The following is a 26,167-nucleotide window of genomic DNA, read 5'->3' as shown; positions in this document are numbered from 1 at the left end:
CTGTGTAATCGCTGCTGCTGAGGGTCAGGACAGGAAATTTAACCCTTTTCTTGCTTCTTTCACCTAATTACACTTCTATTAAAAGGCGACTGATGCTGAAGTGCAGGCAGCCCCATTTAATATAAACCAGTGCACAAACTCATTCTCAGCGACAGTGCTGTTTTTGATGTATTGATTTGAAATCCTGGGTATCTTTCTGCAAACACTGCCGTGTCTTACAATCAATAACATTGTAATTGGATAGAAGCTCTCTGGGCTCTAATTACACACTCGGATTGAGAATTTTTAGAGATCCAACATATTACAGTATGATGGAGTTTAGGTCGGATAATATGAGTCAGGTTGTTTCCTTTAAACCCGTCTGTGTGGCAGCTCGTCATGTAGAGAGGTGCACTGAAGAAAAATGGGAGACAATTTGTGTCTCTGTTTGAAAAGATTCATTACCGTTTGTGTCACTAGCCACACTTAAATTGTATTTTTCTTTCTGTTCTTACAGTTCACATCAACTTTGCTGCCGGCAGCTCAGGAAAAGGCTCACAGGTAAGAAAAACAGTACTTTTTTATTTTCTAAATGCAAATTAGTCTTAAACCTTGTGCTGCTGATAATTAGTGTTAATTGTTTATTTCCCTGTCTCCTCACCTCTATTAAAACTTGAAGTGCCTGACCAAATTCAATAAACAGACACATTTTTTTTTAGATGGATTAATTACTGTCCTGCAGATCAGAAGTTTAATTTGCTCTGCATTACAATGTACAAGTTCATTTTCTTGATGTAGAATTTTGAAAGTCGGCAGTTTCTGCCCGATAAATAAACAATTACAGTGTTCAGTTGCTCCACTTCTTCCTGGTTTGAAAAGATGTTAACAGTAAACCTCCTGGCAGAGGTGCTTAGCATCACGGAAATGGGAAATAACCATCATGCTTTTTTCTACTGTCAACTACATTGTTTCCTGCAGGGGAAGTCTTGCCCTTTCACTCTGTTACTTTTTCATTTGTCTGCTGTAAACACAATTAGGACAGACACAGAAACTGTCTTCAGCTAGCTTCCCTATGTGATCTAAGTGGAAATGGGAAAACCTTGTGAAACAACTCATTTTCAGTTAGATTGCATTTATGAGAAGCAGACAAACATTTTGTTTTCTAATTTGTGTCAGCGTCACTGTACCTTCTTAAGAGAGGACACTCAGTCAAATTGAGGACAGCTGCTTGTCAGAGTGATGAAGGAAGATTTAGAGGACATGTACTCAGGAGAGCAAAACCCATTAAGGGAATGAAAAGAGCAGTGTTTTCACAACAATGGAAACATAATCATGTATAAAAGTCGTGTATAATGTGCTGCGAAAATGGTTTAATGATGTACTTTCTGTTTAAACTGTAACAACACATCTATTCTTAGACCTAAATGTCTGTAAAAAGCATCAGGAAAAAAAAAAAACCCTCAAAGTTTATTTCGGTCTTCGTCTTTGTTCTTGACCCCGACATGTGGCTGCTAATGCTTTCGAGAGCTTGCCTCGGGGGTTGTTGCCTGGTTACCACAGGACCACAATGGTAGCTGTTCTCCCTTTGATCGTCAGACACAACGCGTTTCTTAATGAAATCCTAATATCTCAGCTGCATTTGAATTTTTGCTGATATCACTATAATTTGACAAGTGTTTCCCAGACAGTTGTGTTTTTTATCTCTACAACTCAGCAAAGTGGAATCTGTGTTGTTGCACCTTTTTTTTTAGCTCTCCTGAGCTAAAAAACAGCATTAACAAATTAGACAGGAATGCAGATTTTTAGGTCATGAAAGTGCTCCAGTTTACTAATGGAAAGCCAGGAACTTGCATCGGGGCCACAGTGGTGAACCTGGCACTGTTTCACAGCACACGACATTTGCAACAAATGCTCATAAATTAGTGGCCTCTAAAATAAACTGATTTATGATTTAAAAAGTAAACCAGTTGCTGAATGAAGTAATGAATTAATCCTCTTCACACAGAAGATTGGCTTTCTAACAAAGTTAAGAGGTAATACATGTAACGTCTTTTAAGCAACAAATCAGGGATTACGTTTATTTACAATACTAAGATCCCAGATTAGAGATCTGAAGTCAGTTGCTTTTTATATTGAAATTAATTTCATAAACTATTTTCAGTATCTCTGGCTTTGCTTTTTTTTAAAAAAACAAAAAATACTTAGCAGTGTTTAGTTTTAATGCATGTTAATGGAAAAACATGATTGTTTCCAGAATCCTGTGAAAGTCACAAATATTTTGTTCAATTAGCAGCTGGCTTCACAGGAAAGTAAAAATATTTGAACAGATTAAAAATATTATACCGTGCTTTGAGATAACACATATTATACACGTGTTGCATCTAATGAAGTCAGTTCACCAGTGTAGGACTTTATTCCACCGTGTGATCAGAGCTTATCGTACATGATTTTTTGGGCCAGTGATCAGCGTAGAAAATCTGGCTTTGCAAAAGAGCAGATCCCTCGCTGACTTCAAACAGCTGGACTCATTCCATCTTGGTTAAAATCTGGCTGAAATTCTGCGACGGCTCCTGTAGTGGGTCGTGGATATGGAAACACAGTTTGCAGAATGCAAAGTAGCAACAGCAAAGTTATTAAATTTATAAACTGTCCATTTATAAAACTGTTAGACATGTTTTTTGTCATTCTGCAACCACTTTTCCAATGGAGGTAATCATGTGAATCATTACATCAATAGTGTGGTACGCTATTAACATGTAACACTGATGCAATAAGCTTATGATACGGAACTGCCACGCTGTAATTTTCTGTAGTTGTCTTTGAACACAGTTTGAGGCTTGCAAATGGAACACAAATTCACCCCTCTCCTTTGAAGATGGCCTGAAGCCTCTGATGACTGACATCAGTTTGAACTTAAAATGACTTGGACAAGTTGGCAACGTCAACACAGGTGCTCTGATTATTTGCCGCTTCAGGGCTTCGCAAACAGCCTAAACAAGTGTACTACAAGTTTGCTAATGTAAGCACAAGTGCCTTGATCCCCGTGCACTCATAGGAGTCTAAGTCAGAGAGGATGAATGCATGAGGACAACACAGTGAGAAATTAGAAACTAAGTTCCTGCTGAGAGTCCTGCAGAGTCAGTGATTCACTTGAATTTGTTAATGTTCCTGTCACTCTGCTGCAGTTCCGCTATCTTAGGAAATATAGAGACTTTCTTAAAAAGGAATTGTAGGTCAGAAAGCTTTAGCCTCAAAGGTTCAGCGTCACCTTCAGGCGATGTTCCTAGTATTTGGAAAAAAGCAACAACCAGTCATTCAACATGCACACAACCTGTACAGCTGAAGTAACTGAAAGTGCAGATCTTTGTGAGTCATTCATTTAGTTCATGTGTTTTTGGCTAAGTGGTAGCCTCAGAGTTACATAATATAAACAAGGTGTGTGCCACAGACAAACTGCAGTTATTCCAATTAGCTATAAACAAAAATAACATTAAATGGCATCTTTTATAATATAATTGTAACTCAGATACGACTCAAACGCTTCATTTATTTGCCACCGTGCAGCTTCAAAAAGCGTCATCTTCAAAATCTTCATCTTCTAGTAAATGAAGTGCATTTCTGTTGTAGACTTAATGACCAGTCTTGAAGGAAAAGAGCCCCTGCCTTCCTCAACTAGCCTCTCAGTTTGACTCATGTTTGTTTGGACAACATCATCTTGTCCATTGTTTGCATGTTGCTGTGCTTCTTCTAAGCATCATTTAAAAAGGTTGCGTTTCTCATCTGTGCTGCCTAAAAGGCTCTCAATACAATCCTGAAGAACTTCTTTTGTCTCACAGCTCTGTATTTTAGGCAGTTGTTAATGTAATAAAATCAAAGTGAAGAGGAGCTGTACGAGTCTGAATCATTGCTTTAACTCCTCTGCGGTGACCTCATCTCAGCAGAAGAGCCATTGAGATTGCAAACCTGTATGAATGCTGCCAGTCTTCAGCTGATGAGCTCTGTGCAACCAGACAAATGAGTTTTTCCACATGGTGTACAACCTGCATGGATTACCTGACAGCTTTTTAACTCTTAGGCAATCAGTTTCACCTTAATTTGAGTGTTAATATACAATATCCTTTTTAATTACCAACAAACGTAAGGTCTTTTTGTCGAATTCCTATCAGCATACCAGTGTATTTGTGAGTTATGGTTTTTAGGACCCAATTAAAATGCCAGACACGTTCTAGATACAAGAAGGTGTTTCTCATTAGAGGGTTAGTAGGATGATAGAGGGAGACAGCCCGGAAGCTAGGAACTCTGGGAGTTGAAGTCTTTGGAGAACAAGATGGTGGTTGTCAAAGCAGGGTGCTGAATAAAAAAAATAAAATAAAAAAAAACTCAAAAGGTCCATGAATTAGAAATAAGACGGTAACAAAAAGTGCGGCGTAAACAAGGAAACAAAAAACACAATATAACTTCAACAAAAAACTCACAATGGTATCTCATGAGGGGTCCAGGGTCCACGAGCCAGGTAAACAGGAAGGTCAGGGACAGTCCAGGAGGGAGAAACAAGGGTTCAAAACACGATACAAAAAACAGGGCTAAGACAAGGTCAAGGTCCAGGTCAAAACATGGTCAAGAAACACACACACAAGTCAAGAAACTAGGCTGGTTACAAAGCAGGGTGGCTGACTAAAGAATAGTATTGAAAGTAAACTGAAACAACAATCTGGCAGAGTCAGGGTAACTGATGCGAGCTTAGAAAAGAGTAGGGGAGACCAGGGGAAACAGATCGGGTGATTAGTGGTACACAGGTACAATCCAAGAGGGATGAATAAGTGAAGCTGGAGAGGGGAAAACAAGGCTGGGACTGTCAAAATAAAAGCCAGGGGCAGGAAGTGCAGGGCAGCATCATGACTGTATTAGTAGTTGTTGAACTTGTTTTTTTTAACCAGCTAATTAACAAATTTTCTGACGGATGGTAGTGGGACTTTTACCCGGTAAATGTTTGCCTCGTGGCTCGTTCAACAAAATGAAACAAGTCTAGCCTCAGTTTATGTCTCTCATTTAAAACTACTTAGAGCTGTCCTGATGGCATTTTCAAAATCTCCATCAAGGTGGTTAGAGGAATCATCTGAATACCTTCATCTTAACGATAAGTGGTTTTAAATGACCTTTAATTATAACTGAAGGTTACCTCAGTGACCCAAATGTATCATAGCACCTGTACTCCATCTACGTAGATGGAAAACTAATGGTATTCAAATGGATCAATATGAAATAGGGAATGTAATGATGTAATAAACACAAAATATTTAATTAAAATCGAAATGTCTTTGTTTTGTGTTTTCTGATACGCTATGATTTTCAGAACTGATATAAGCTGCAGCAGCAACCATGTCATTTAGTTTCACTTGGACATAAATGTAATGATTTGTTTTCTCTGTGTACGACATACTGAGTGGTTAATGAAGCCTATTATAAACCATTTATTTATTTCATTTTAACAACTTATTTCATTATGTTGTTTTAGTCATAGAGTTATGTATAATTGACTTCAATCAGTGTTGGCTGATTAGTATTTTATGAGCTAGAGTGATAATAAGATACAGGTATGAATTTGAACCATCAGTGCTCGTTTGAAACTCTGGCATTTACAGCAACATGTACAGCATCTCTTTCACTGAAGTATTACCTAGAAAGGAGTCATTGGCGCTTAAAAAATTTTCCTCTGAGTGACCAACCTCCTTTTTGTGGCTAATATCTGGTCAAAACATCTATCATCCCTCTCACATTGAGGCCAGTGAGCACACTGTGACCCTAAATAACTTACGCAGCAGGGTCTGACACTAACGCTTGTCCTGTTGCTCCAGGCAACCAAATTTGGACCACTGTCAACAATTTCGTGTGGTCTGGTCGCCTCTGTTGGCAACAGTTTTTCCTGTTATTAGAAACACAAAGCTGAACACTTCTGTGTGCAGTCGAAGTGAAAGTGCCCCGGTTGAACTGTCGCACTGTGTGGGAAAATGTAAAATGTTCATGTTTAACAAAGTGGGCAGAAAGAAGCAGAAACGTCATCAGCTTGTAAGACAAAAAATTACTCCTCTGTATGATGATGTGCGTATAGACTGTACCACGGACTGTGTGCAACATGTCCTTTGTCCTCCTACTTCGAAACATGAGCATCCTGGCAAACTTTTAATATTGTGTGCTACATTGTGGACTATGAAGAATGTTTTTTTTTTTTTATCTCTAGATCAGAAACTGCTCTGACGCAACTGAATTGTCAAGCAGTAGATTAAATGCGGCCTGCAGGAATTAAATATTGTAATTCATCCTGCTAATTGCATTACCTTGAAAATGTGGAATTTAAATGAAGCGACATTAGTCTTTCATTCTCACTTTTGTTTTTTTTTATACCGTATTATTAATGGTGCTGAGCCTCCTGTTCTTAATCTATTACACAAAGAGAGATTGATGAATAGATAATTTAGAAAGGTCACAGTGCCATGTTCACAGCTATCTGGGACAGGAAGATGCTTCTTTTTGCGGGTACCATCCTAACCTATAACCACTACATCATATGCCAATTAATTACATATTAAACTTGATTGGCTGTATATAATTCCTGTATCTCATTTGTTTTGTCACAGTTAAATGAGCTACTAGCATTAGCTAACATCAGATTTACAGTATATCCTCCTATACTGGAAGATCTGATCTGTCAAGAGTTGGAGGGACGTACATGATGTGCAAGCAGAGGCACATCTGTTGTAAAAGAAGATGAAACATCTGTCGTGTATATTTCATTTTTGGTGCTTCTTTTTATTATTTAAAGAGTTACAGAAGTCCGTTATCATTTAACTGCATAAATAGTGTGTTTTAGCTGCTGTTATTTGTGTTACTCCCCAGACATCCCCTGAAGAGTCCGGAACCAGTGTGTTAATTTGTCTTTTAATACTTGTCTCTGGCTCTGTCTCCAATCCCAGTGGGTCAAACTGTAGAATTATATATAATTTAAATGGCTCAGTTATGTTGTCCAACTGTTGGGCACTGTATTTTTGTATGTACTTAAACAGGAATAAGCAGTGGTAGGGTCGTAGGGTTATTTTCTGATGTGGATAAGTGCATTATTTAGTACTGAAAGCAGTGTGACTGAGTCCAAATTAACCACAGTGTGTGTTCATTGTGATCGGTGGCAGATTGGATAGTTGGATAAGTTCTAGCCACCCAGATGTCAGGATTTGCTGCTTTCTGGACATCACTTGTCGACTTTATGCTCTGAGAAGCTGTGATGAGTATTTTCTTTTCTAAACAATCAATCTAAATGATTAATATTCAAAAACAAAATTGGCAGATTAACTGCTTATTAAAATTTGAGATTTGTTGAGAATAAGAAAAATATTGATCAAGATCGGTCTTTACCATCAAACAAATAAAGGGACAACTTTTACTTTACTTACAAATCATTTTAGTTCCATGTTAAGTTAATATAAATCTGATTAATATAATAGAGATGGTGAATACTAGTGCTCACCCTGAAGGTGCCCAGAGTTCTACTTGACAGACAGCTTCTGTAAACATCACACATTTTTCTCTCACACGTCCAAATTCATGAAACCCAGCAACCTTGAATCATTCTTGCCATCAGTGAACAGAAAGCTAATGTGACCTGATGGGTCACTAACATCAGTGGAGCGTCTGTGCCCTCTGGGAGTGAGAGATGTAGCAGGGAGCAGAGTGCTGCTGTATCTATGTGAAGAGCTTTCAAATCTAAGGCAGAGATCAAAAGGTTGTCTTTGTCCCTGTCCTTAATGACATAACAATCACATTAAGTAAAGGTTGAGCATCGTACTCAAAGAGTTTACGTACTGTATACAAACCTCAGCAGGAGAAAGTGCTGACATTGTTCTGACATTAAGCTACATTAGGTGCAATCCCTCTGTCTGCATTAGTACTCTGGAGCCGCACATCAAAATTGCTCAACGGATGGTGAAACTAACTCCAGTGCATACTCATAACAATTCCTTTTTAACACCTTTGGGTGTCTGATTCCTGCTGTAAATGGCTCACAGCCTGTTGTCAGATGGGATTAAGGAGAGTGTTACCTGCACACAGGGCCAAAAAAGCCAAGTTCTGTGAGCTGAGTATAAATTATCTCTCAGTAATGGCGAAAACGGTGGAAGACCTGATTTGAGTTCACTCTGCCGTGGAATATTAGATCATTTACCACAGAAAGATTTGTAGCCCCTGTGTCACTCAACTGTGGGGATTTTATGAAGTGCAGCTGCAGAGCAGGATTTAAAATGAGCCACATCATCTGAGTCTAAGTTTTACCTTTTAAAATCCATCTTATAAAATGTTCAGAATGTAATAAAGCAGCTATTTGTATTATTTACTACTATGTAAATGCCAAGGACAGTGGAGGACAATAAGGACCATATCGCCAGAATTAGATGTTAAACCTTCCAACATAGACATAGGAAGAGAAGTAAAAAATCCAGCCTAACATTGCATTAATAACACAAATGGCTGCACTGTTTGTTGTCAAGTTGTAACCAACTGGCCGAAGCGTTGTCTTTGTGGCTCATGTTGTGCTGTAGAAAAGCTTGAGGCACATTTTTTAGCAAGAAGACCCTGCGTTTTGTGCTGGAGGCATTTGGACTGGGATACCCGTTATTCCAAAATAGTGATATAGTTGCAATGAATGTTGAGACTGCCTTTTTATTTTTTAACTAAAACAAAACAAAACAGCGTGCATCAGCACAGCTCATTACAAAATAACACCCACAACATTACAGATTATTACAAAACAGAGTAGAAGTTCCTCAAGTTCTACTTGACTTAGAGATTTCTCATTAAAGCCTCATTAAAACCTGCCATAAGACATTAGGTCTTATTTAGAGCTGTGTAAAATCATGTTGCAGGCGCACATGCACACAAACCCACTATCGATGTAATTGGTTATGTTTCACCAACCAGTTAATTCATGACACTGGAGGTCTTGGCAGTGACAGTGCAGTGATTCATTGTTTCATCTCTGCCTTAGAGTGGAGTTGTGTTGGAGGAGACAACCTTGCGCCTGCCACTCTTCTGTCACAACCGCCATATTCATCAAGGCAAACGTCTGCGCCTCTGGATCAACCTGTTGTTATATGATATATATTATTTTGAGTTACTAGAACAATTCAGATTCTCCTGACTTTACATGATGTACTTTTTTCCTTTAGGTGCTTTCTCTCTTCAGTTAAGGAAATGATTTCGAAGTGTGAGATAAGATGAGACAGAAACCTTGTGGGCATGACTAATGCTACGGAGTCCAATTAAGATGATGTCTTGTACCCACTGAATTAAATCACCCTGATATGATCTTGTCTGCCTGTGCATATATTTGCCTCTAACTCTGATCACCTGACAAAATAAGAAAAGACAGAGAGCCTCGCATATGCACAAATCTCCACTCTGTATATGTTTTAAAGTAAACTTTCTACCATTATTTAAAAATGTATTGCTGTGTGATTGTCAAAACACTTAATTCAAGATATGATGAACAGAAAAGAAGAGCAGAAAAAGTGCCTTACAGCCCTACACAAAAATAATTGTCTAGTCATAACAGTTGCAGCAAGGCATTTATGGGCAGAAAATTAGCTAAATTAATTGCCTGTTCTCTGTTATGAAAATTTGCAGACCTGTAAAAGTGCTAAGATAGTGGGTTACACATAAACTGGTTCATTCAACTGCCACCATATACTGTGATTCCCTTTAACCACTGCACCACACCCAGCGAGAGTGAATTTATGACTTAGTTAAGCTATCTGAAGGCTGCAACAGCTTGGCAGTGAAATGATTGTTAGTCTAGAGGAAGTCATAAATCAAAACGGGCCTCAGTTTGTTATTATCTATTGATACTCTGCCTCGCTCGCTTTAGAGCTCTGGAAACAGCCAGAACATCCACGTTCTCTCCTTCTCCCAAGACTGAAAGAATTCCTCTGAAAAAATGAGGTAAAGACAGCTCTTTAAAGTTTGCTCGGTTTGTGATTGATTTACTCTTCCCTCCGTGGTCTGCCACATGCACTGACAGCTCTGGAGGTGGAACAATGTTGGACGCCTTAATTGAGCTGAATACTCAGAGCTTAGATGCCGCAAGTGAAAAAGAAAAAGAAAAAAAAAACACACAATTAGGAAGGACTAATGACGTGGGGTATCACCCATTATTTCTCCAAATAACCCTTAGGGGTTTCCATATTTAGTATCACTAAGTCTTAATTGGTGATTAGGAAGAGGAAATAGAGTATTTAGCTTGAACCTGAGCATCTTCACAAGTTGTTTTTGACTATTTCTACATCCTTTGTTAAGACAAGAAAGAGGATGTATGTAGGTCATTGTTAGAACATGCGTTTGAACATCTTCTGTTTGATGCTGTAATTATTAAAAAGTCTCTCTGTCTTTTCAGAGCCAAGATGATTTGCATGTCACCCACAACAATCAACTGGGTAAGTCTTATTTTTTTGCTAATCGGTAGCAAATGCGAGGAGGTAAAACAACAAAAAGAATAAAAAGTGGGGTAATGCATTACAGCCTGTAAATTAGACTGTAAATAGATGGTATAGTGTATAATGAATATGATTAGTTTATTAATGAAATATACTAAATAAATGTTCAGCAGATATTTTCAGCAGAATTCAGGTTATTTCTAAGCTCTCTGCTGTGAGGACCTCCTGCTTTTCTTTGTGTTTCTTCCAGGATTAAGCTTAAAGAGCAAATTGGTGGTTGTCACAGACGTTATGTAAAAATAAGATTTTCAAAATATATTTCAAATGTATATCTACATACACAGTACAGCAACATTAAGAGATGTTTTTGTGAGGGAGTAATATGCCTGCACCAGAAAAGACAAAATTAAATCTATCTTACAAAAATATTCAGACCCCTTTTCTGTGGCACTCCACCTGTCTGACAAATTCAATAAATTGGACACAGTTTAGAAAAGCAGACATCAGAGTACCACTTTACATCAAGTCACATTTTACATATTCTAGCCAATATCACCAATTTGCCTTTAAGGACTTTGTAATATGTGCAGCACAAAATCTCCTCTGTTCTTAGACTATTGAATTAGACAAGAAAACAATTCACACATCAAAATAAAAGAACATATGGTGAAGCATGGTGGAGGCAGCATCATGCTATGGGGCTGTATCTCAGCGACAGGGACTGGTCAGTGTTGAGGAAAAAGTTGAAGGATGCACATACTGAGACTATCTATCTATCAGCACAACAAATGTGCCAAAGGGGCCTCTACAAAGTACTGAGTTAAGCTTGAGACATCTTTTTACTAAATGGGTTGTTTATTAATTTTCAAAATGTTCTAAAAACACATTTCAAATCAGTTTAATTCAGTTTAGTTACATACATATCACAACTAAAGTCACTATCAAGGCACTTTACAGTGTGTAAAATTTAAGAGCTCACAAAATATAACTGTAATATTATATAGAAAACCCAAAAATCCCACAGTGTCATAATGAGTTAGTCTCGACTGATGGGTGGAATTCAATCTACAGCACAACCTGTGCAAAATGTGAAGATGGAACTTTGTTATCCTGAACCGTGAGCCACAGTTCTCACACTTCTTCTTATTCTGTAACTTCTAGCCAGTAACCTTTGTTGATACCTCTATATACTAAATAATCAAATAGTAATTTGCAGGCTGTAATGTAATTTAAGGTCTACATGTGTTCATATTTAATTTGTGGATTTAAATAAATTGCATTGGTTCTGTCATATTAGCATTTCATCTTTTTGAGAATTGTGTGCTTAAAGGGTTTAAATACAGCATCATTTGATTTACTCATGATTAGGAACATCTAAATTAATGTTTAAAAAATTATGAATATAAATTAAGTAGCAAAGGCTATAAAATGAAAATGCCAGAAAGGGCTTTTTTCTGATGCCTGTCTTGAAAATTTAATCTTCTACATTCTTAAGACTTTTTCATAAATATAGTCCTGTCTCTTTATCGATTTGACAGCAACCAGGAATTTCATAAGTAGAGCAAATAAAAAGATCTCATGCATGCCTTTATGCTTCAGGGAGCTCATACAATCACCATCTGAGAGTGATTTTCATGAGCCAGCAGAGGAGTTTGGAGCCAGTTTTCTGGACCTCTGCCTGTTGTTCATTCAACTGGGTCACCACAGACGCAAAAGCACACAAAAGCAACTTCGTAATGCTCTCATTTGGCACCTTAGCACAAAGAGGAAATACAAACAGACAGCTATCTGAAAAATGGAGCTACACTATCTGGCACCACCATAGTAATTCCTTTTGTCGCACCAGAAAAGCTATGCCATCCTGCAGAGAATATTGTTTGTGGGCTGGAATTCAGAAGATGAATAAATGGAAGCTGGACTTTTTGTTGTTTTAACAATACAGAGAACATTAAAAAGCACAAATGGCTTGTTTATTTTACATGCGAATTTTACATTCACACTGTTTTTTTAGAGGGAATACCGGATGGTAGATCTAAGTAGACTGGTGTCTCATTATAGTCTGAATAAAATGGCACCAGAATGTAGTGTTTAAAAATGCAACATGCTACATTTCAGCTGTGGCTAAATGTCTGAGGACCAGATATAACAAACGCAAGTCCAAACGTCTGCACAGTTTCTGCAGCTGGATGTTCCTGCTACACTGTGCTGTGTGTGTCAATGTAACCTGACGTGACTGTGACTCTTCCAGCTCTATGATTGGTTTGGCACGAAGCTGTTCTCATTATCACTGGCTTTTTGTGTTGTCTGTCAGAGCATGCATGGAATTTCTTCTGTTGAAATTAAAACCATGTTTGAAAGTTCTACCAAGTAGAAGTTATTCACAATAGATATCTTTATCGTTTTATTGCCCAGCCCTACGGTGATGACTATTAATTAGTACAAAATTGAGATCTGCATTGTCTGCAACAAGGTCAGTTCTCAGAAATGTGAAATGATTTATGTTTTCTATTAAAAACAACCACATGTCCTCAGGAGCTAGGAAAATAGTAACTCCAACTCAACTGTGTATTTTCAAAGCACTGGGTGTTTATTTTCAGGATAAAAGTTTAACATTGCTTGTATTCAATGTCCTCTACCTGGCAACTCCTGTGAGACTCAAGTCTGGGCAGAAATGACTCTAAATTTGGACTAAAGGACTACAGGACGTCTTTTTTGGAGCTTGTTGTTTTGTGTGTACATCTCTTTTTCTTTTTTATCAATCTATTTCAAATTAAAATTGGGCTTTTTGATGCACAGCGTAACAGGAGTTAATATTACATTTAAGGCTTTTCTTTTTTTTTTTTTTAGAATAGTTTCAGTTCATGTCCAGCGTCATACTTTATTGTAGAACTGTGGCAGTTTCTTACTTACCCACACACACTTCACTACATGGGAGCTCATACTTGTCTGTCTTTGTGTTTTCACCTACTAAAATAAAGTTTTGTGGAACATTAATAAAATAAAAGAGTTTAAACAATAAGATAAAATCAGACTGTAATGTTACATTTGTGATTTTGGAGTTTACAGTTAGATCTATAAAGAAGGCATGTGACCTTTCTATATGTAGACGGAAAGACATCTAGATGGTACAAAGCAGGATTTTATTTTTGATTAATTATGATTTGATCTCCCTATAGTGTAGTTGTGCTCCAGTGGTATATTTCTGCCTCTTCTACTACTGTTTTTTTTTTTTTTTTTTTTTTTATTCTTCTGGTCATGGACAGTATCTGTGTTCATTCTCTGATAAGCTTTGTTGTGAAAATGCAAACACAGAAACCTTCCTCCTTGACTTGAAAGTAATAGCATTTTAAACAGATGTTTACTGTTGATGCTGTAGAAAAATATATGACCTATAGGTTTGGTGCTTTATCTGTGAGAAGAAGAAAAATGTTCCAGGAAACTGTAGATGCAAGATACATAAACATTTGCAGAGGTAAACAGCAACTGCCCATTCCGCAGCTGTATTATATCTGTGCAGTGGCTCTAAGCTGAGCGCCTTCAGGCTGGGGGGGATTTACATTATATCTCCAAGAAGGTACAGTGTCCACAAGATGCTGACTGAACTGGGGTTTCAACTAACATTGACTTTGTATTTACCTTATTTTCATTCTCTTACCCTTTGTGTTTTCTTAAGATTGCCTGGCTCTGCTCTGTTGCCTCTACGTGCCTCTTTTATTTGTTTCTATAATGTGAACATGGCTAATGAGTTTTTTTTTTCTTCAAAATAAAAGCACCACACATCAGTCCTCAACAATAAGTCAAACTGTGCCAGCAGATATTTGTGTATGGAGGGTGAAAAACATGTATCTTTGAAAGAGAATCCGCTTTCCAGGTGTCTCACCTGTACTTCAAATGCTTTTTTGGCTAAAGAATGGCGTTCATAAGAAAAACCTGGAGTCTGTTAAGCATTAATTGCCTTAGCTTCCTGAAAGGCTGATGCTAAGTGAGGTTTAAGGGTTAACATCAGCACTCATTAGTCTTCAGCAGAGTCGTCCTTGGAGTCATGAACTCTAGAGAACCTCTAATGAGTGTGATTATCAGGTTTTTTTCCCACCCTTTACGCGTTGCATCTGCCGTGTGATTGTTTTGTATGTGTTTTTGCATTTCCACTTGCAGAGAATTGTAATGAACTTATTTTGATGAGATTGAATTTTGCCTCTAATTATTTTTCCCTCTTACCTCTACTGCACATGCACACAAATACTGTACACTTATCTTCTCTCTCACACGTCTCTTTTCTTTTTTGTAACCATAGTGCATCTCCCTATCACCCTCTATTGGTTTGCTACCTCATTTCACTCCCCTTGTGTCTGGCCTCTGTCTGCTGTTTTCCTCTCTGTTTTACTGAGAGATATTTATGACACTGACCTTTTCAGCAGTGAGCTGAAAGGTAAATACACCATGCTCACTATTGATCTTGAGCAAGGCAATTAAATGTCTGTATTAATATGAGAAGAAGAGTGATAGAAAATCCCTTTACTTGTTACACGACACATGGGCGTGTGCCACACTAGATAATTGCCTATAGGGAAGATAAATTGTTTTATATGGCGAAATCAAACTCCCCACAGTCCAGGCTTCCAGGATTGAATATCATTCGATGTCTGTGGATTGGCTATTAAATCTTGGTGCTGCCTGGTGTGACGGTCATGGTTAGTTTGGTCAGGAAGCTGCAACACAGTTCTGCTCGGTGTCCTGTGTCTCTTGGATGCACCATTTGTGATGTGAGAAAAGGGAAAGGATGATTCTGAGTCACTGGAGTGTTGCAGGTTTTACCTCAGCACAATCGGTCACTACATGGGGGAGTGGGTGGTGGGGGCTGCCGACTATGGTAATAGGCTATTGACATCCTCTGTCATCTCTGAATATGTATGGGCAATGAAGAGCTCTGGAGCTGTCACGACAATTTCATTGTTCCTCAACAGAGTAATGGTCCCATTCACAGAATCTTATCCCCCTAGACTTTTTTGAAATTGCGCTATTGATCTGCTTTCCATACTTCTGCTCTTCCTATTTCTTTTTGAATTTAGATACCCGCTCTTCCAAAGTTGGCCACACATTAATTTCACCATCGCTTGCCTTGGTGTGGATGTGTGTTCATTTAACTTTGGGGATGGAGACACTCAAGCTAAAATTAAACATGCCTATGACACGTCTGATGACTACACACACCTGCTCTGTGACACTGATGGAGATGGCAGAGCTGCAGGAGTGCTTAGAGGTCAATGTGCTCTCAGTTCCCCTGCCATTTGGCAACGTCCTCCACCCTGCTGTAAGGAAGTGTCACTATCCATTTGTGTCAATGAGGTGACAACACTGCAGGGCCAAGTCACTGCTAGAACACATGCGCTACATCCAAGTGCACATATGTACTCCACCCTGTTGTATGCACACACACACACACCTAGAAATATAAACACAATTTTACTGTATGAGCCTTGATGCTTTAATTGGTCTGATCCTTCTCCTTCCTGTATGCAGAGATGGTGGGGAGATGAGAACACACCACACTCAAAGCTTTCACACAGAGTTTGCCATAGACCAGATGGTGATGGTCATTAAAGAGTGGCTCCATGCATTGAGAAAAGCATCAGATCAGAGAGAGAAGGAGGCAGAATTCTCCTGTGTCTCATTTCATCCAATATATTTCAAGGCTGATACAGTCTTTTTTTTCTATGGAGCTGCCTCTGTGGAATACTGAACGTGTAAGGGGAGATAAACGAACACTAGACTCATACTTTCTAGTTCCATCAGCTTGGCAAAATAAAATCATCTGTAGTGAGGTGACTGGGGCTTTGACTTCATCTCCCCAGGAACCTTCAATCTCTTTCATTCGAGGTATATTATTTTCATCCAGGAGGTATCCTTAGATGATTTCAACTATAGGAATAAAGCACTTTGTGGCATTTTTGGCACCAGTGGGCTGCACACATTTGCCCTATTATTAAATTGATGAATTGATTACATTATTTTCCAGGTTTACTACTATCAATGTAACTGCAGGTACTACTGGTTGCACTAATTGTATTACGGAACTTCTGTGAGAACAGGAAACCCATTCAGATTCTCCCCAACAACCACAGCATCAACAACAAATTCATTAGTAGTATGCAGTATTTTATATTCTAGTAACTAGGGCTGTCATAATACACGTAGCTCGTGACACAGTGTTATACAGGATATTAGGTTCACAAGACATGGTGATATTTAACATGTTTTATTATATGACTTGAAAGGAAATAGTATTTTACTTGACCGACAGACACAAAATGCAAAACAATGCAGGTGCATTTTGAAATATGCCAACTAATCATTTTGTATTGAATGCCACTTTAGTTCTGTTTTCTGAATTTGAATAACTTGCATTAAAAGACAACAATATGCGAACACTGTAAAAGGTTTTGCCACAAACTCAACTGACTGACTTCTCTGACCGGCTTCTTTCACATGAGTCTCTCCAGACTTCTTAAGTATGTATGAACTATGCATGAGCCTGTTATTTCTAATCAAAGCTGTGTGTGACCTTCAAACTGATCTCTTTTTCACAAATTGAACAGAAAAATTACACAGTATAAACAACAAATATAAATAAGACTAACTCTTGGACTCTTTTTTTAAATGCAAACAAAAACTGCAACCATAGTCTCAGTCATACTCTCTCAAAACTCTAACTCAATCGACCAACCAAATTTTTATTCAAGCACGATACAGTGCTGGTTAAATAAGCTGGAAGAGATGGTTACAACTACACAGCCCAGCCTAGTTTATGTGTTATGGGTGAAGTTGAGACCTTTTCAAAGCAACTGTGCCGTCATTTGCAGTTCTTTGGTCAACCACTGTAGTTAAAGTGCACATTTCATAAGACATTTATGGCTTTGAAGCCTTTTAGTTGACTGTTTGGGTTCACTGGTGTCTTGGCATGTTAGCTGTAGTGTGCGCCACCGCCATGTTTTATTACAGTGCTTACATATTGTTTGTGTCTTGTCTGTCACCTCTTTTGCAGTTATTGTTTCCACTGACTACCAGTCACGCAAATGATTTGAAAGTGGCCGGGGAATCTTCTGTGCTACCTTACACCCTCACACATGCTGTCTGCTGCTCTAGTTCTGTTACTGATATCGCAAGACAGTTTTTCACCTCGGTCACAAATATAGCCACGTTTTAATATTGCAAGATCTCATGGCAGATACATCACACCAGTATAGCAACTTAATTCATACATCAAGTTTGAAAGTGCCATAGAAGGTAGGAAACAAGGGGAAACTACTACAGTACAACTCTCCTTTGGACTAAATGCTAAATAAAAATGCTAACATCTAAGTATTAAAAGCCAAAAAGGGCACAATTCATCTCCTTTTCATTTTTTTACAAACTCTGATGCAACAGCACTCAGCAGCTTCATGTGCCAGGACATGCATGTTTCCACAGGGACCCATACTGTTTATGTCTTGGTGTCCATATGAATGCCATCGTGTACATTAACTAAACTGCCAGATATATTAGGATTTGTATACACATAAAGAAATAAACTGCATTTGGCACTACCCTGTGTTTATTATGTACTTTATAACCTGTGTTCACAAACGTCGAGTGCTATTTGCAGTGGTGTTATGTGCTCGCTGGCGATATAAAACTAGATTATAATGGAGGAAAAACACACATTGGCAGGGAAACGAAGATGAACCCTGGTTGCTTTGGCTTCCGACAAGTGTAGTGGTAGCCTATAATATTAACAATTTTCATCATCCTAGTTTAGCATGCTAATGTTTGCTAGTTTGCACTAAACAAGGATGAAGCTGATGGGAATTACCTTTTGCATGTATTCAGCCATGAGCCAAAGTTTTGGACAGATCAAAACATTTCAGTGCATCATCAGAGTCAGCAGGACCTGAAAGCTGAAAGTTAAAAAAAATCCTAAAACCAAATGTTTTTTTTAAAGAAGTGCATCAACTTGACTTCTCTTAAAAATTGCATATCCCAGTCAAGGTTCACAAACTGCAAAAGCATGATCATTTCTTTTGTTCTACCTCGCCCTTGGAACAGTTTTTCCCTAAAGACTTGAAATACCTCTCCTTAGTCGGCCCTAATGCATCTGCAGTACTTACACCCTAGCACAACATTTCCTAACAACTATGTAGCAATCACCTATCCAATCAACCATTGATCAGCACTTTAGCAGCCACACTCCTACCCCGACTAACCACCAACATTTCTAACAGTGCTGCTGAAATCAATGTGCGTTTTCTTCAGAAGACTTTCTGACTTATATTTATATTCTTCTCACAATTGAGGCTTCATTGGATAATTTTAGCTAATCACTAAAAAGTGCTTTTTAGTATTGTTTTAAGTTTTTGTCCTGTAACTGAATACAGGTAGATCTATTGATTGCATATGTAACCCAGGACAGCCTGTCGTGAGTGTCAAGGGAGTGCACAAAGGTATTTTTTACCTGACAGGAGAAGGGCACTGGAATGATGGAGGTGAAGGAAGAAAGGAACAATAACAGGATTTTTCCTTTTCCCCTTTTCTCCCTGTTGTTTGATGATTAATCGAAACCCATTAGTGTGGAGCCAAGGCAAGTGAATTCAGTCTTAATTAGTTTCTTTTTTTACCCCTCATTCTCCTTTGCTTTGACACAGGGTATGCATTATCTACACAATGAAGGATTGGAAAAGTGCTTATCTGATTTAGCTGTTAGTTGCATGCAGCTTTTATTATTGCTGTACTGAGCAGTATCACAAAGCAGGTACCTCAACAGGAGTTTTAAAATTCACTGCTTTATGGGAAACCAGATGCATGCACACGTACACACACAGTCATTCGTTTAGCAAACTCAGCAGAGGGACATTTAGAGGTGGTGTTGAGGTATTCACTCGCTAAGCTCAGGTTTCAGCACAGGTTTGATCTGTTGGGAGATGGACATTCTGAGATTTAGCAGGTAAATCCCCTCGCACCAGGACTCCAGGATCAATAGGATATTTATTATAAGTGACATGAAGGAGCGGCACACCCACCAAACTTAATAAAAGTGATCTTACACGGATACTGTACTCTGACACTGTGCTTCCCCTGACCCTGCTGCTAATATCTGAACCCTGGTTTGGAATAGGTTCAAGTAGATTCACTAAGGAGGAGGCAATCTATCTAATCCATCTGCTGTCGCCACTCGCCCTTCCTTTCTTTTTCCTTGTTTGGCTTTTCCACAACCATTCCAAAGGGAAGAGTATAGACCTGTCAGCAGAGGCGGTTACTTATTTATGTTACAAAACCTTCAAGTGCATTAGTCAGCTAATTTTGTAACGCTTGATGGGAAAAAAATCCTTCTGGTAATCAGAATTTATGACATGGTATACCCTTTATGACTATGTTCTGTACAAATGCTTTAGCAGCTAATTAAAATGTCTAAGGCAAGTGAGAATAATTTGGCACTGAGCCTGTTGTTTGTTTGAGCTCAAATTAAAAAAAGTAAAAAAGTAAACACAAGGTTCGCACATACTGGAAAGTTTCCGAGCTGCCTGTCATATAAGAAAAACTCTGACAAGTTTTTACTTCACACCTGGATATTGGCTCTCGCCTCTCTGCTTTAAATCCTTCAAAAGCCAAATGTTGTCCCAGTTATTCCAGCCAGATGCTGCAAACTTCATTTTGATGTGAGGGACAGCTTACAGGATTTAGGAGTTGTCAAATGTAATTGAACAGAGCCAACAACAAAATGACCCTTTTTTTTTTTTTTTGTCCCTCCCCCCCGAGGTCCTCTGGTCTAGTTTTGATGGTACTGGTCGTGAGAGCCACGGGCTTGTTTGTGCAGCCAATGTCATTCTTCACTGAGCTGTGTCACATTTACTGCCCTGTAAATGGATTTCAAATGAAAAGGAGCTGCAGCTAGCTGGGAGATGGGATCTAAACATGTCGTCAGCACTGAAGTAGCCTATATTAGCAGTTTTAAAACATACATTATTGAGCTCTTTCAACCTTGGCTCTAACACACAGCAGCAATAAAGACTTTTACTGACAATGCAGCTATGTTACTCAGAAGTGGACAGCTGGACTATTTCGACCTTTTTTTGTGTTACAGCACCTCAGAGAAATACTTCTCTGACTGCTAATCTTTTATTAAGTAACCCAGTCTGGGTTGTGACATTTACATACCCTCTCCCCAAGCCAATTAAGCTCTTGATGTGCTGGTTATTATCACCAGGCCAATAATAGAGATTAGCAAAAGTCACCTCAGTTGTTCCGGCCATGGCTCTTATCTTGCCTTGCTCCCCGAAGGTCATCGATTGCCATGATCCTTTTTCACAGTATGTTAGCAATCTCACATCTTTTTTCTTTGTGTTCCTTCAGACCTGCGGGAGATAGTATTCGTCATCCAGAGTCAAAGCAGCTCCTTCCATGTGAGGCAGGCAGACAGACAGAGGGCAGATTTACTCAAGCAGGCTCACAGTCTCACAGAGGTAAGAAACCAGCTTTCAATCACGCCAACAAACACACCGGCTCTTACAGTATGCTTGTCATACAGAGAGCACATGGAAGCTGAGATGCAATTTAGAAGAGATACGTGTAGGCAACAGTCTCCAGCATCAAACATTACATCTGAACATGAGTTGTTGTAAGCTGTGCATGTTGCCACATGGTGTCAGCACTGATTTTTAAAAGTCATTTAAAATATTTACATCTTTTAATTGGGAATCCATTTAGGAGAAAGTAAATAAAACATGATTTCACTACAGAGAAAAAGAGCTTTTGCTAATTGTTTGCCATTTGTTTTATGCACTGATTCATAGTAAGAAGAATTATTCATATTACTCTCCAGATTAGACTTGAAAAGTGCAAGAAATCCAAAATAAAAATGTTTACTGTGAAATATGCAACGTTCTTAACTCCTTGCAACATCAAATCATGTGAATACTTAGAATTTTATTTATTCAGAAAATCCAGACGTGTGTGCAGCTTTGATATTCAAATATGTATCACTCCACCTAACAAATCTACCTTCAATTCAAGTAGATGCTTAAAAAGAAGCGCTTATCATCCAAATGTATATGTTCATCTGAATTAATATTGTAATTTCTGCTAATTTAGTTATTCAAGGGAAGAACGCATTTTTTCTGCTGGGACATCTCAATATTCTATGTAATTTGTAAAATTTCCATAAGCACATCTGCATCATGTCACAGGAAAACAGAGAGCATGTTTGTAGGTCAAAATGCCCTTTGATTCTCTTCATTAAATCTTTTCAGAGCTAGATGAAACATGGTGTAATACATTAGTTATATTTCATTTAATTTTGTTAAATGGTAAATGCAGCATCACTAATGACTATATTCAGCAAATTAGACGAAGGAACTGCTCAGTTTTTCCATTATCAAGGGACCAATTTAGGTTCCCTATTTGAGTTTATATTTCTGTGGTTTTGGATTTGTCTCTGACTTAAACATTATGATTTGTTGTTGTCTCAGTCTCCACTGCTGGATGTCACACACTTATTATCCACAGTATTTATTGGAACATTTAGTATTTAGTGAGACAGAAAAATATACAAATAATCAAAGAGACTCATTATTTCTCAATATTTATAGTTTGAAAGTCATCTCAAAATGCCTCAAGAAAATGAAGTCCAAAGTACAATTAAATGTAGCAGCTGATTCCTCATTTTATCATCACTGAAATCTAATAAATAAGGTTTGGGACGCAAACTTTGTTTGAGTATACATGCTTCCTATAATGAATAGTGGCATCAATTTGGGCAAATAGTTCTGAAGAGATTTAGCAACAGTAATAGACCTTGTATAAGAAAAGACAGACTTTTTGAACATCAAATTGTGTTATTTTTACATATATGATCTCAAATCCATCGAGCTCTGTTGTATGAAATTGCAGCAATTCAAAGTGATAGTAAAGACTTGACCGCTTTTCAATGTAATGTAAGACCAGATTACTTTGTCTTCACAGAATCAGGTTTAAAATACCTTTAAGAAAGCACTTAGAGAGCTCGTGCAGTATCACCAACTGTTGTGAAAACTGCTTCTGAGTTGTGGCACGTGTTGTGTAAAAATGTTGTAAAAATAACAGAAGCAAAAGAATTGAGTATATAGATACATTTTAAATTCTCCATCCATCTTATTTACCATCATAATAGCTATGGAAGTTATAACCAGCCACCCACCACTTCACTCCCACCTCTGAGGCACAAAACATGGAAGCTTATAATTCTTTTAACAGTCTAAAGTTTGTTCCTGTGAAACTGAAGGAGAAAGATCAAAGCTGAACAATGTAGCTGTTAAACGGGTTTGTGTGGATACGTAGCCACCGAAATCTTTGTGCAAACCTCAGCAATGGTTTGAAAGTATCATGAAATCATAGAAGAACACATTAGTGGACTGAAATAATACAGTGGATTGTAGTCCTACACAAAAAAGAAGGTTAGGGTTCAGGATCAGTCATCATGGCACACATCACATTAAACATTCTTTACTGTTTTTGTGGGTCAGCATGACAGATAACTTGAAGATGTATGATGTGATCAGTGCACCTCAGACAGGAAACTGATGTATGATCAGTATCTCCGTCTCTCAGCCTTTTTCACCATCAGCAGATATTTCTGCTTCATCCTCGTTTAACTGGGGAAGGTTTTGTGATATCCACAGATTTACACAGACAGGAACTTGTGTATTCTATATGGTGGCTCACAGCCATGTCCCCACAGTCTGACATTCTGCCATCTGGGAGGAATTCGTATTACATTTATATAGTATTTTTGTCGTTTACTCAATGCTCATATCCACAGAGACGCACAGAACAGAATGAGATTAAACTCTGAGGCCTTTTAAAAATATAGTGGTCTCTGCTACTACTGTAAATGCTTTTTCATACTAGCAGTATAGTAACTATACGTGTGTTTAAGGAGCTGCTATGATAAAAATATTGTAATATGCAATCATGTTCTTCTGTTTCAGAGTAGGCTGTTATTAACTTGGCTTAACTGACTATAACAACATAATTTTGGGCTGAAGCTCATTGCTGAAGTAGCTGCTTTATATTCTCTGTCCATCCTATGGTAAAAATTATAGTTTCCTGTTGTCCTTTTCAACCAGTTCTCATTGACCCCTATCTTCTCCAAAGTCACCAAGCAATCAGTGTCCTATTCATGCAGGCATGTCTACACGAGGACATGCTCATATCTGTTGATTAGAAGTCTGTAGATCGCAGACAATAGCCATAAAAGAATCAGACTCCTCTTCTCCAACGCCTCTATTATCCCAATAATTGTCAATGGTTCTTCAAATCAAAAGCATTGTTTTTGAGATTGTTATTATCTGAAGTCTACACTTCTGTTCTATTAATTCTTTTTCCAAGTTATTTTTTTTTTTTTAGTAGCAGCAGTCACGTGAATGTCAAGTAGAAAGCGGTTTAATGAAACATTGTAGGTGTCATTATGCCATTAGCTTTAAGATTAGACTCAAATTAGATGAAGGCTAGTGTATCTCAAATGACTAATAGGGTTTAATAAGTGTAAACAGTGTCATCGCCTGAACCAAACAAGCTGCCGTTAGACAGAATGGCTCAGAGGAGACCGTTCCTCCTGACTTCCTGCATGATGAGTAGACCATGCAGTAATGAACCACAGGGTCTTACGCTCTGCTGCTTTGTTTTCCTTGCAGTGTAAACCATTGACTCTCTCAGACAATGCTCACACACCTTCTGCTCTGTTTTATAACAAGATATTTTGCCATAACTGATTCTTCTCTTATAAAGTAACTGTGTGCACTGTCCGTGTCCTGAAATATGTCTGTGTATGCAAGATGGCAGACTATGATTGGTGGGGGTCCAATGTGAGTTTGGTCATGTTTTCCTGCCAAAAGCAATAGCAAGAATTCGGCGATTGTCTCAAAAACAATATCCTGCACATGTTCCCAGTGTTTCTTTGTGTCTTGTGTGTTTTTTATTATAAGGGCAGGCAGGAGCAGCAACTCTGAAGGTGGTATCAATTTCAAGGGATCATAGCAGTGTGCCTACCAGTTGTATCTCCTTAAAGGATAAGGCTGGCATTTCTATATATCTTTATTATTTCCCACCAGTCACATTGAAAGATCAGAACAAATAAGAAGAAGAAACTAAGTAAAGGTCAGACCACACAACATGAGTCTGCGAGTGATCCAACCAGAGACAGCATTTGGCACTATATATATGTATGTTGTAATATCTCATAGTAAATTGGAATTTGGTTCTAGTAAGTAGTAACCTGGGATGCATAAATTTTTGGTCATTATGCCAAATTAATCTGTGGTTGGATATCACCTTCTTCACACAAATCTATACAAGCTATATATAAACGATGTCCGGGTTCATCACAGTGAAGTAACAGATCATTGCAGCGTGGATCTGTACTAAAGACCGGTTTATTACTAGTTCTTACATCTAAAACATTATAGAGCTTTTGCATAATCTCAAAAAAAAAAAAAAAATCCAAATGTATCCTTCTCTGTGATAAATGATTCTGTTTGCAGGTTTTTAAAGTTTGCTTAAAGATTTTTATACCTTAGAGACATGAAAAAAAAAATTGGCATGTCTGCATATTCTGAAATTCAAAACACACAGATTTGCTACATTATTAGCTTATACGCACAGTAAATGCACTTTGTAATAAATGGGCTAAAACATGCCTGGTTCAGTGATTTGCTATAAGTAAGAGACAGGCTGAGAGAAGTAGAACTGTCTCATTAGCATTGATCAACCCATTCATCCTCCAGTTACAGGACAGTCTCTGAAAACAACAGGTTCACCATTTGGTCCTTCACTGCAGAAAAGCTGCTCTAATTGCCTTTAGCTTTGTGCAGCTGGTGTGCAGTAACTGAGCATTGTTTCTGGTTTGTGTGGTGTTTCTTTCAGAAACCACCGGTGGTTTTGCTTCTTCACAGTTTATCAGATAATGAGGGAGATTGGAGTATCCTTCCTCTGCTGCCTTAGTAAGTATCACTGAACTCTCTGGGATTGGCTGAGCATGTGATTAACCAAATAATTAAGAGTTACAAATATGAACAACCTTCGTGCCTTCCTGTGGTTTTGTAGATTATATGTAGGTTTTGAGGACATTTTGTTTACCACGTTTTAAGGCCTCTGATTGCTTAGGAGCTATTATGAACACAGTAACTGAGATTGATTGCTTCGCATTATGATAAATGCCTTCCAAATGTGTTCCTAGCTGTGACAAAGAGCCTATTACTGCAGTTATCCAGTGGTCTGAACAGCATGATAATGACATTAGCTACAGTTATTTACAAGCTTGGGTCTTCTCAAAAATATGTGTTCAGCACTTGGGGAGATGAGAAATAACATCTGAATCTGTTTTCTTCTTCTATCATAAAGATTTAGGGCCCAGATCATCAAAAGATTCCCAAATCATTACAGAGCCACCCTCCCTGAAAGAAGTCAGTGTGCTTGTGATGTTTTTTTGGTCTTTCTGCCAACTTGGGAAAAATCTGTAGCTCTCTTGATCTGACTGGGTCAGGAGCATCAGTTAGATACTCCCTCTGACTAAAATAAGAAAGAAGGAAGATTTTTATAAAGTTTTTCTCTGCAGTTCCATTTATTCTTGTTTTATTATTTAACTCGAGTCTTGATGACACTTTATTTGTTGTGTGTGTGTGTGTGTGTGTGTGTGTGTGTGTGTGTGT

The 26,167-nt window shown here is 38.2% G+C and overlaps 1 protein-coding gene across 2 annotated transcripts in view; it reads left to right on the top strand.

The window, feature by feature from the left end:
• The window catches only part of b3glcta (beta 3-glucosyltransferase a), a 50,124-nt gene that overhangs the window by 6,186 nt on the left and 17,771 nt on the right, over positions 1–26,167 (top strand). Inside the window, exons 2-5 of one of the 2 annotated variants that reach the window (XM_026376524.1) lie at positions 497–540; positions 10,415–10,454; positions 20,838–20,947; positions 25,383–25,459. In XM_026376524.1, coding sequence (XP_026232309.1) covers positions 497–540; positions 10,415–10,454; positions 20,838–20,947; positions 25,383–25,459 — 271 coding nt within the window. The remainder of the gene's footprint in view (positions 1–496; positions 541–10,414; positions 10,455–20,837; positions 20,948–25,382; positions 25,460–26,167) is intronic. The other variant, XM_026376534.1, reaches the window with a different exon arrangement.

This window comes from Anabas testudineus, chromosome 13 (genome assembly GCF_900324465.2).
Source record: "Anabas testudineus chromosome 13, fAnaTes1.2, whole genome shotgun sequence".
NCBI classification, from domain to species: Eukaryota; Metazoa; Chordata; class Actinopteri; order Anabantiformes; family Anabantidae; genus Anabas; species Anabas testudineus.
This window is presented reverse-complemented; position numbering and strand designations above follow the sequence as displayed.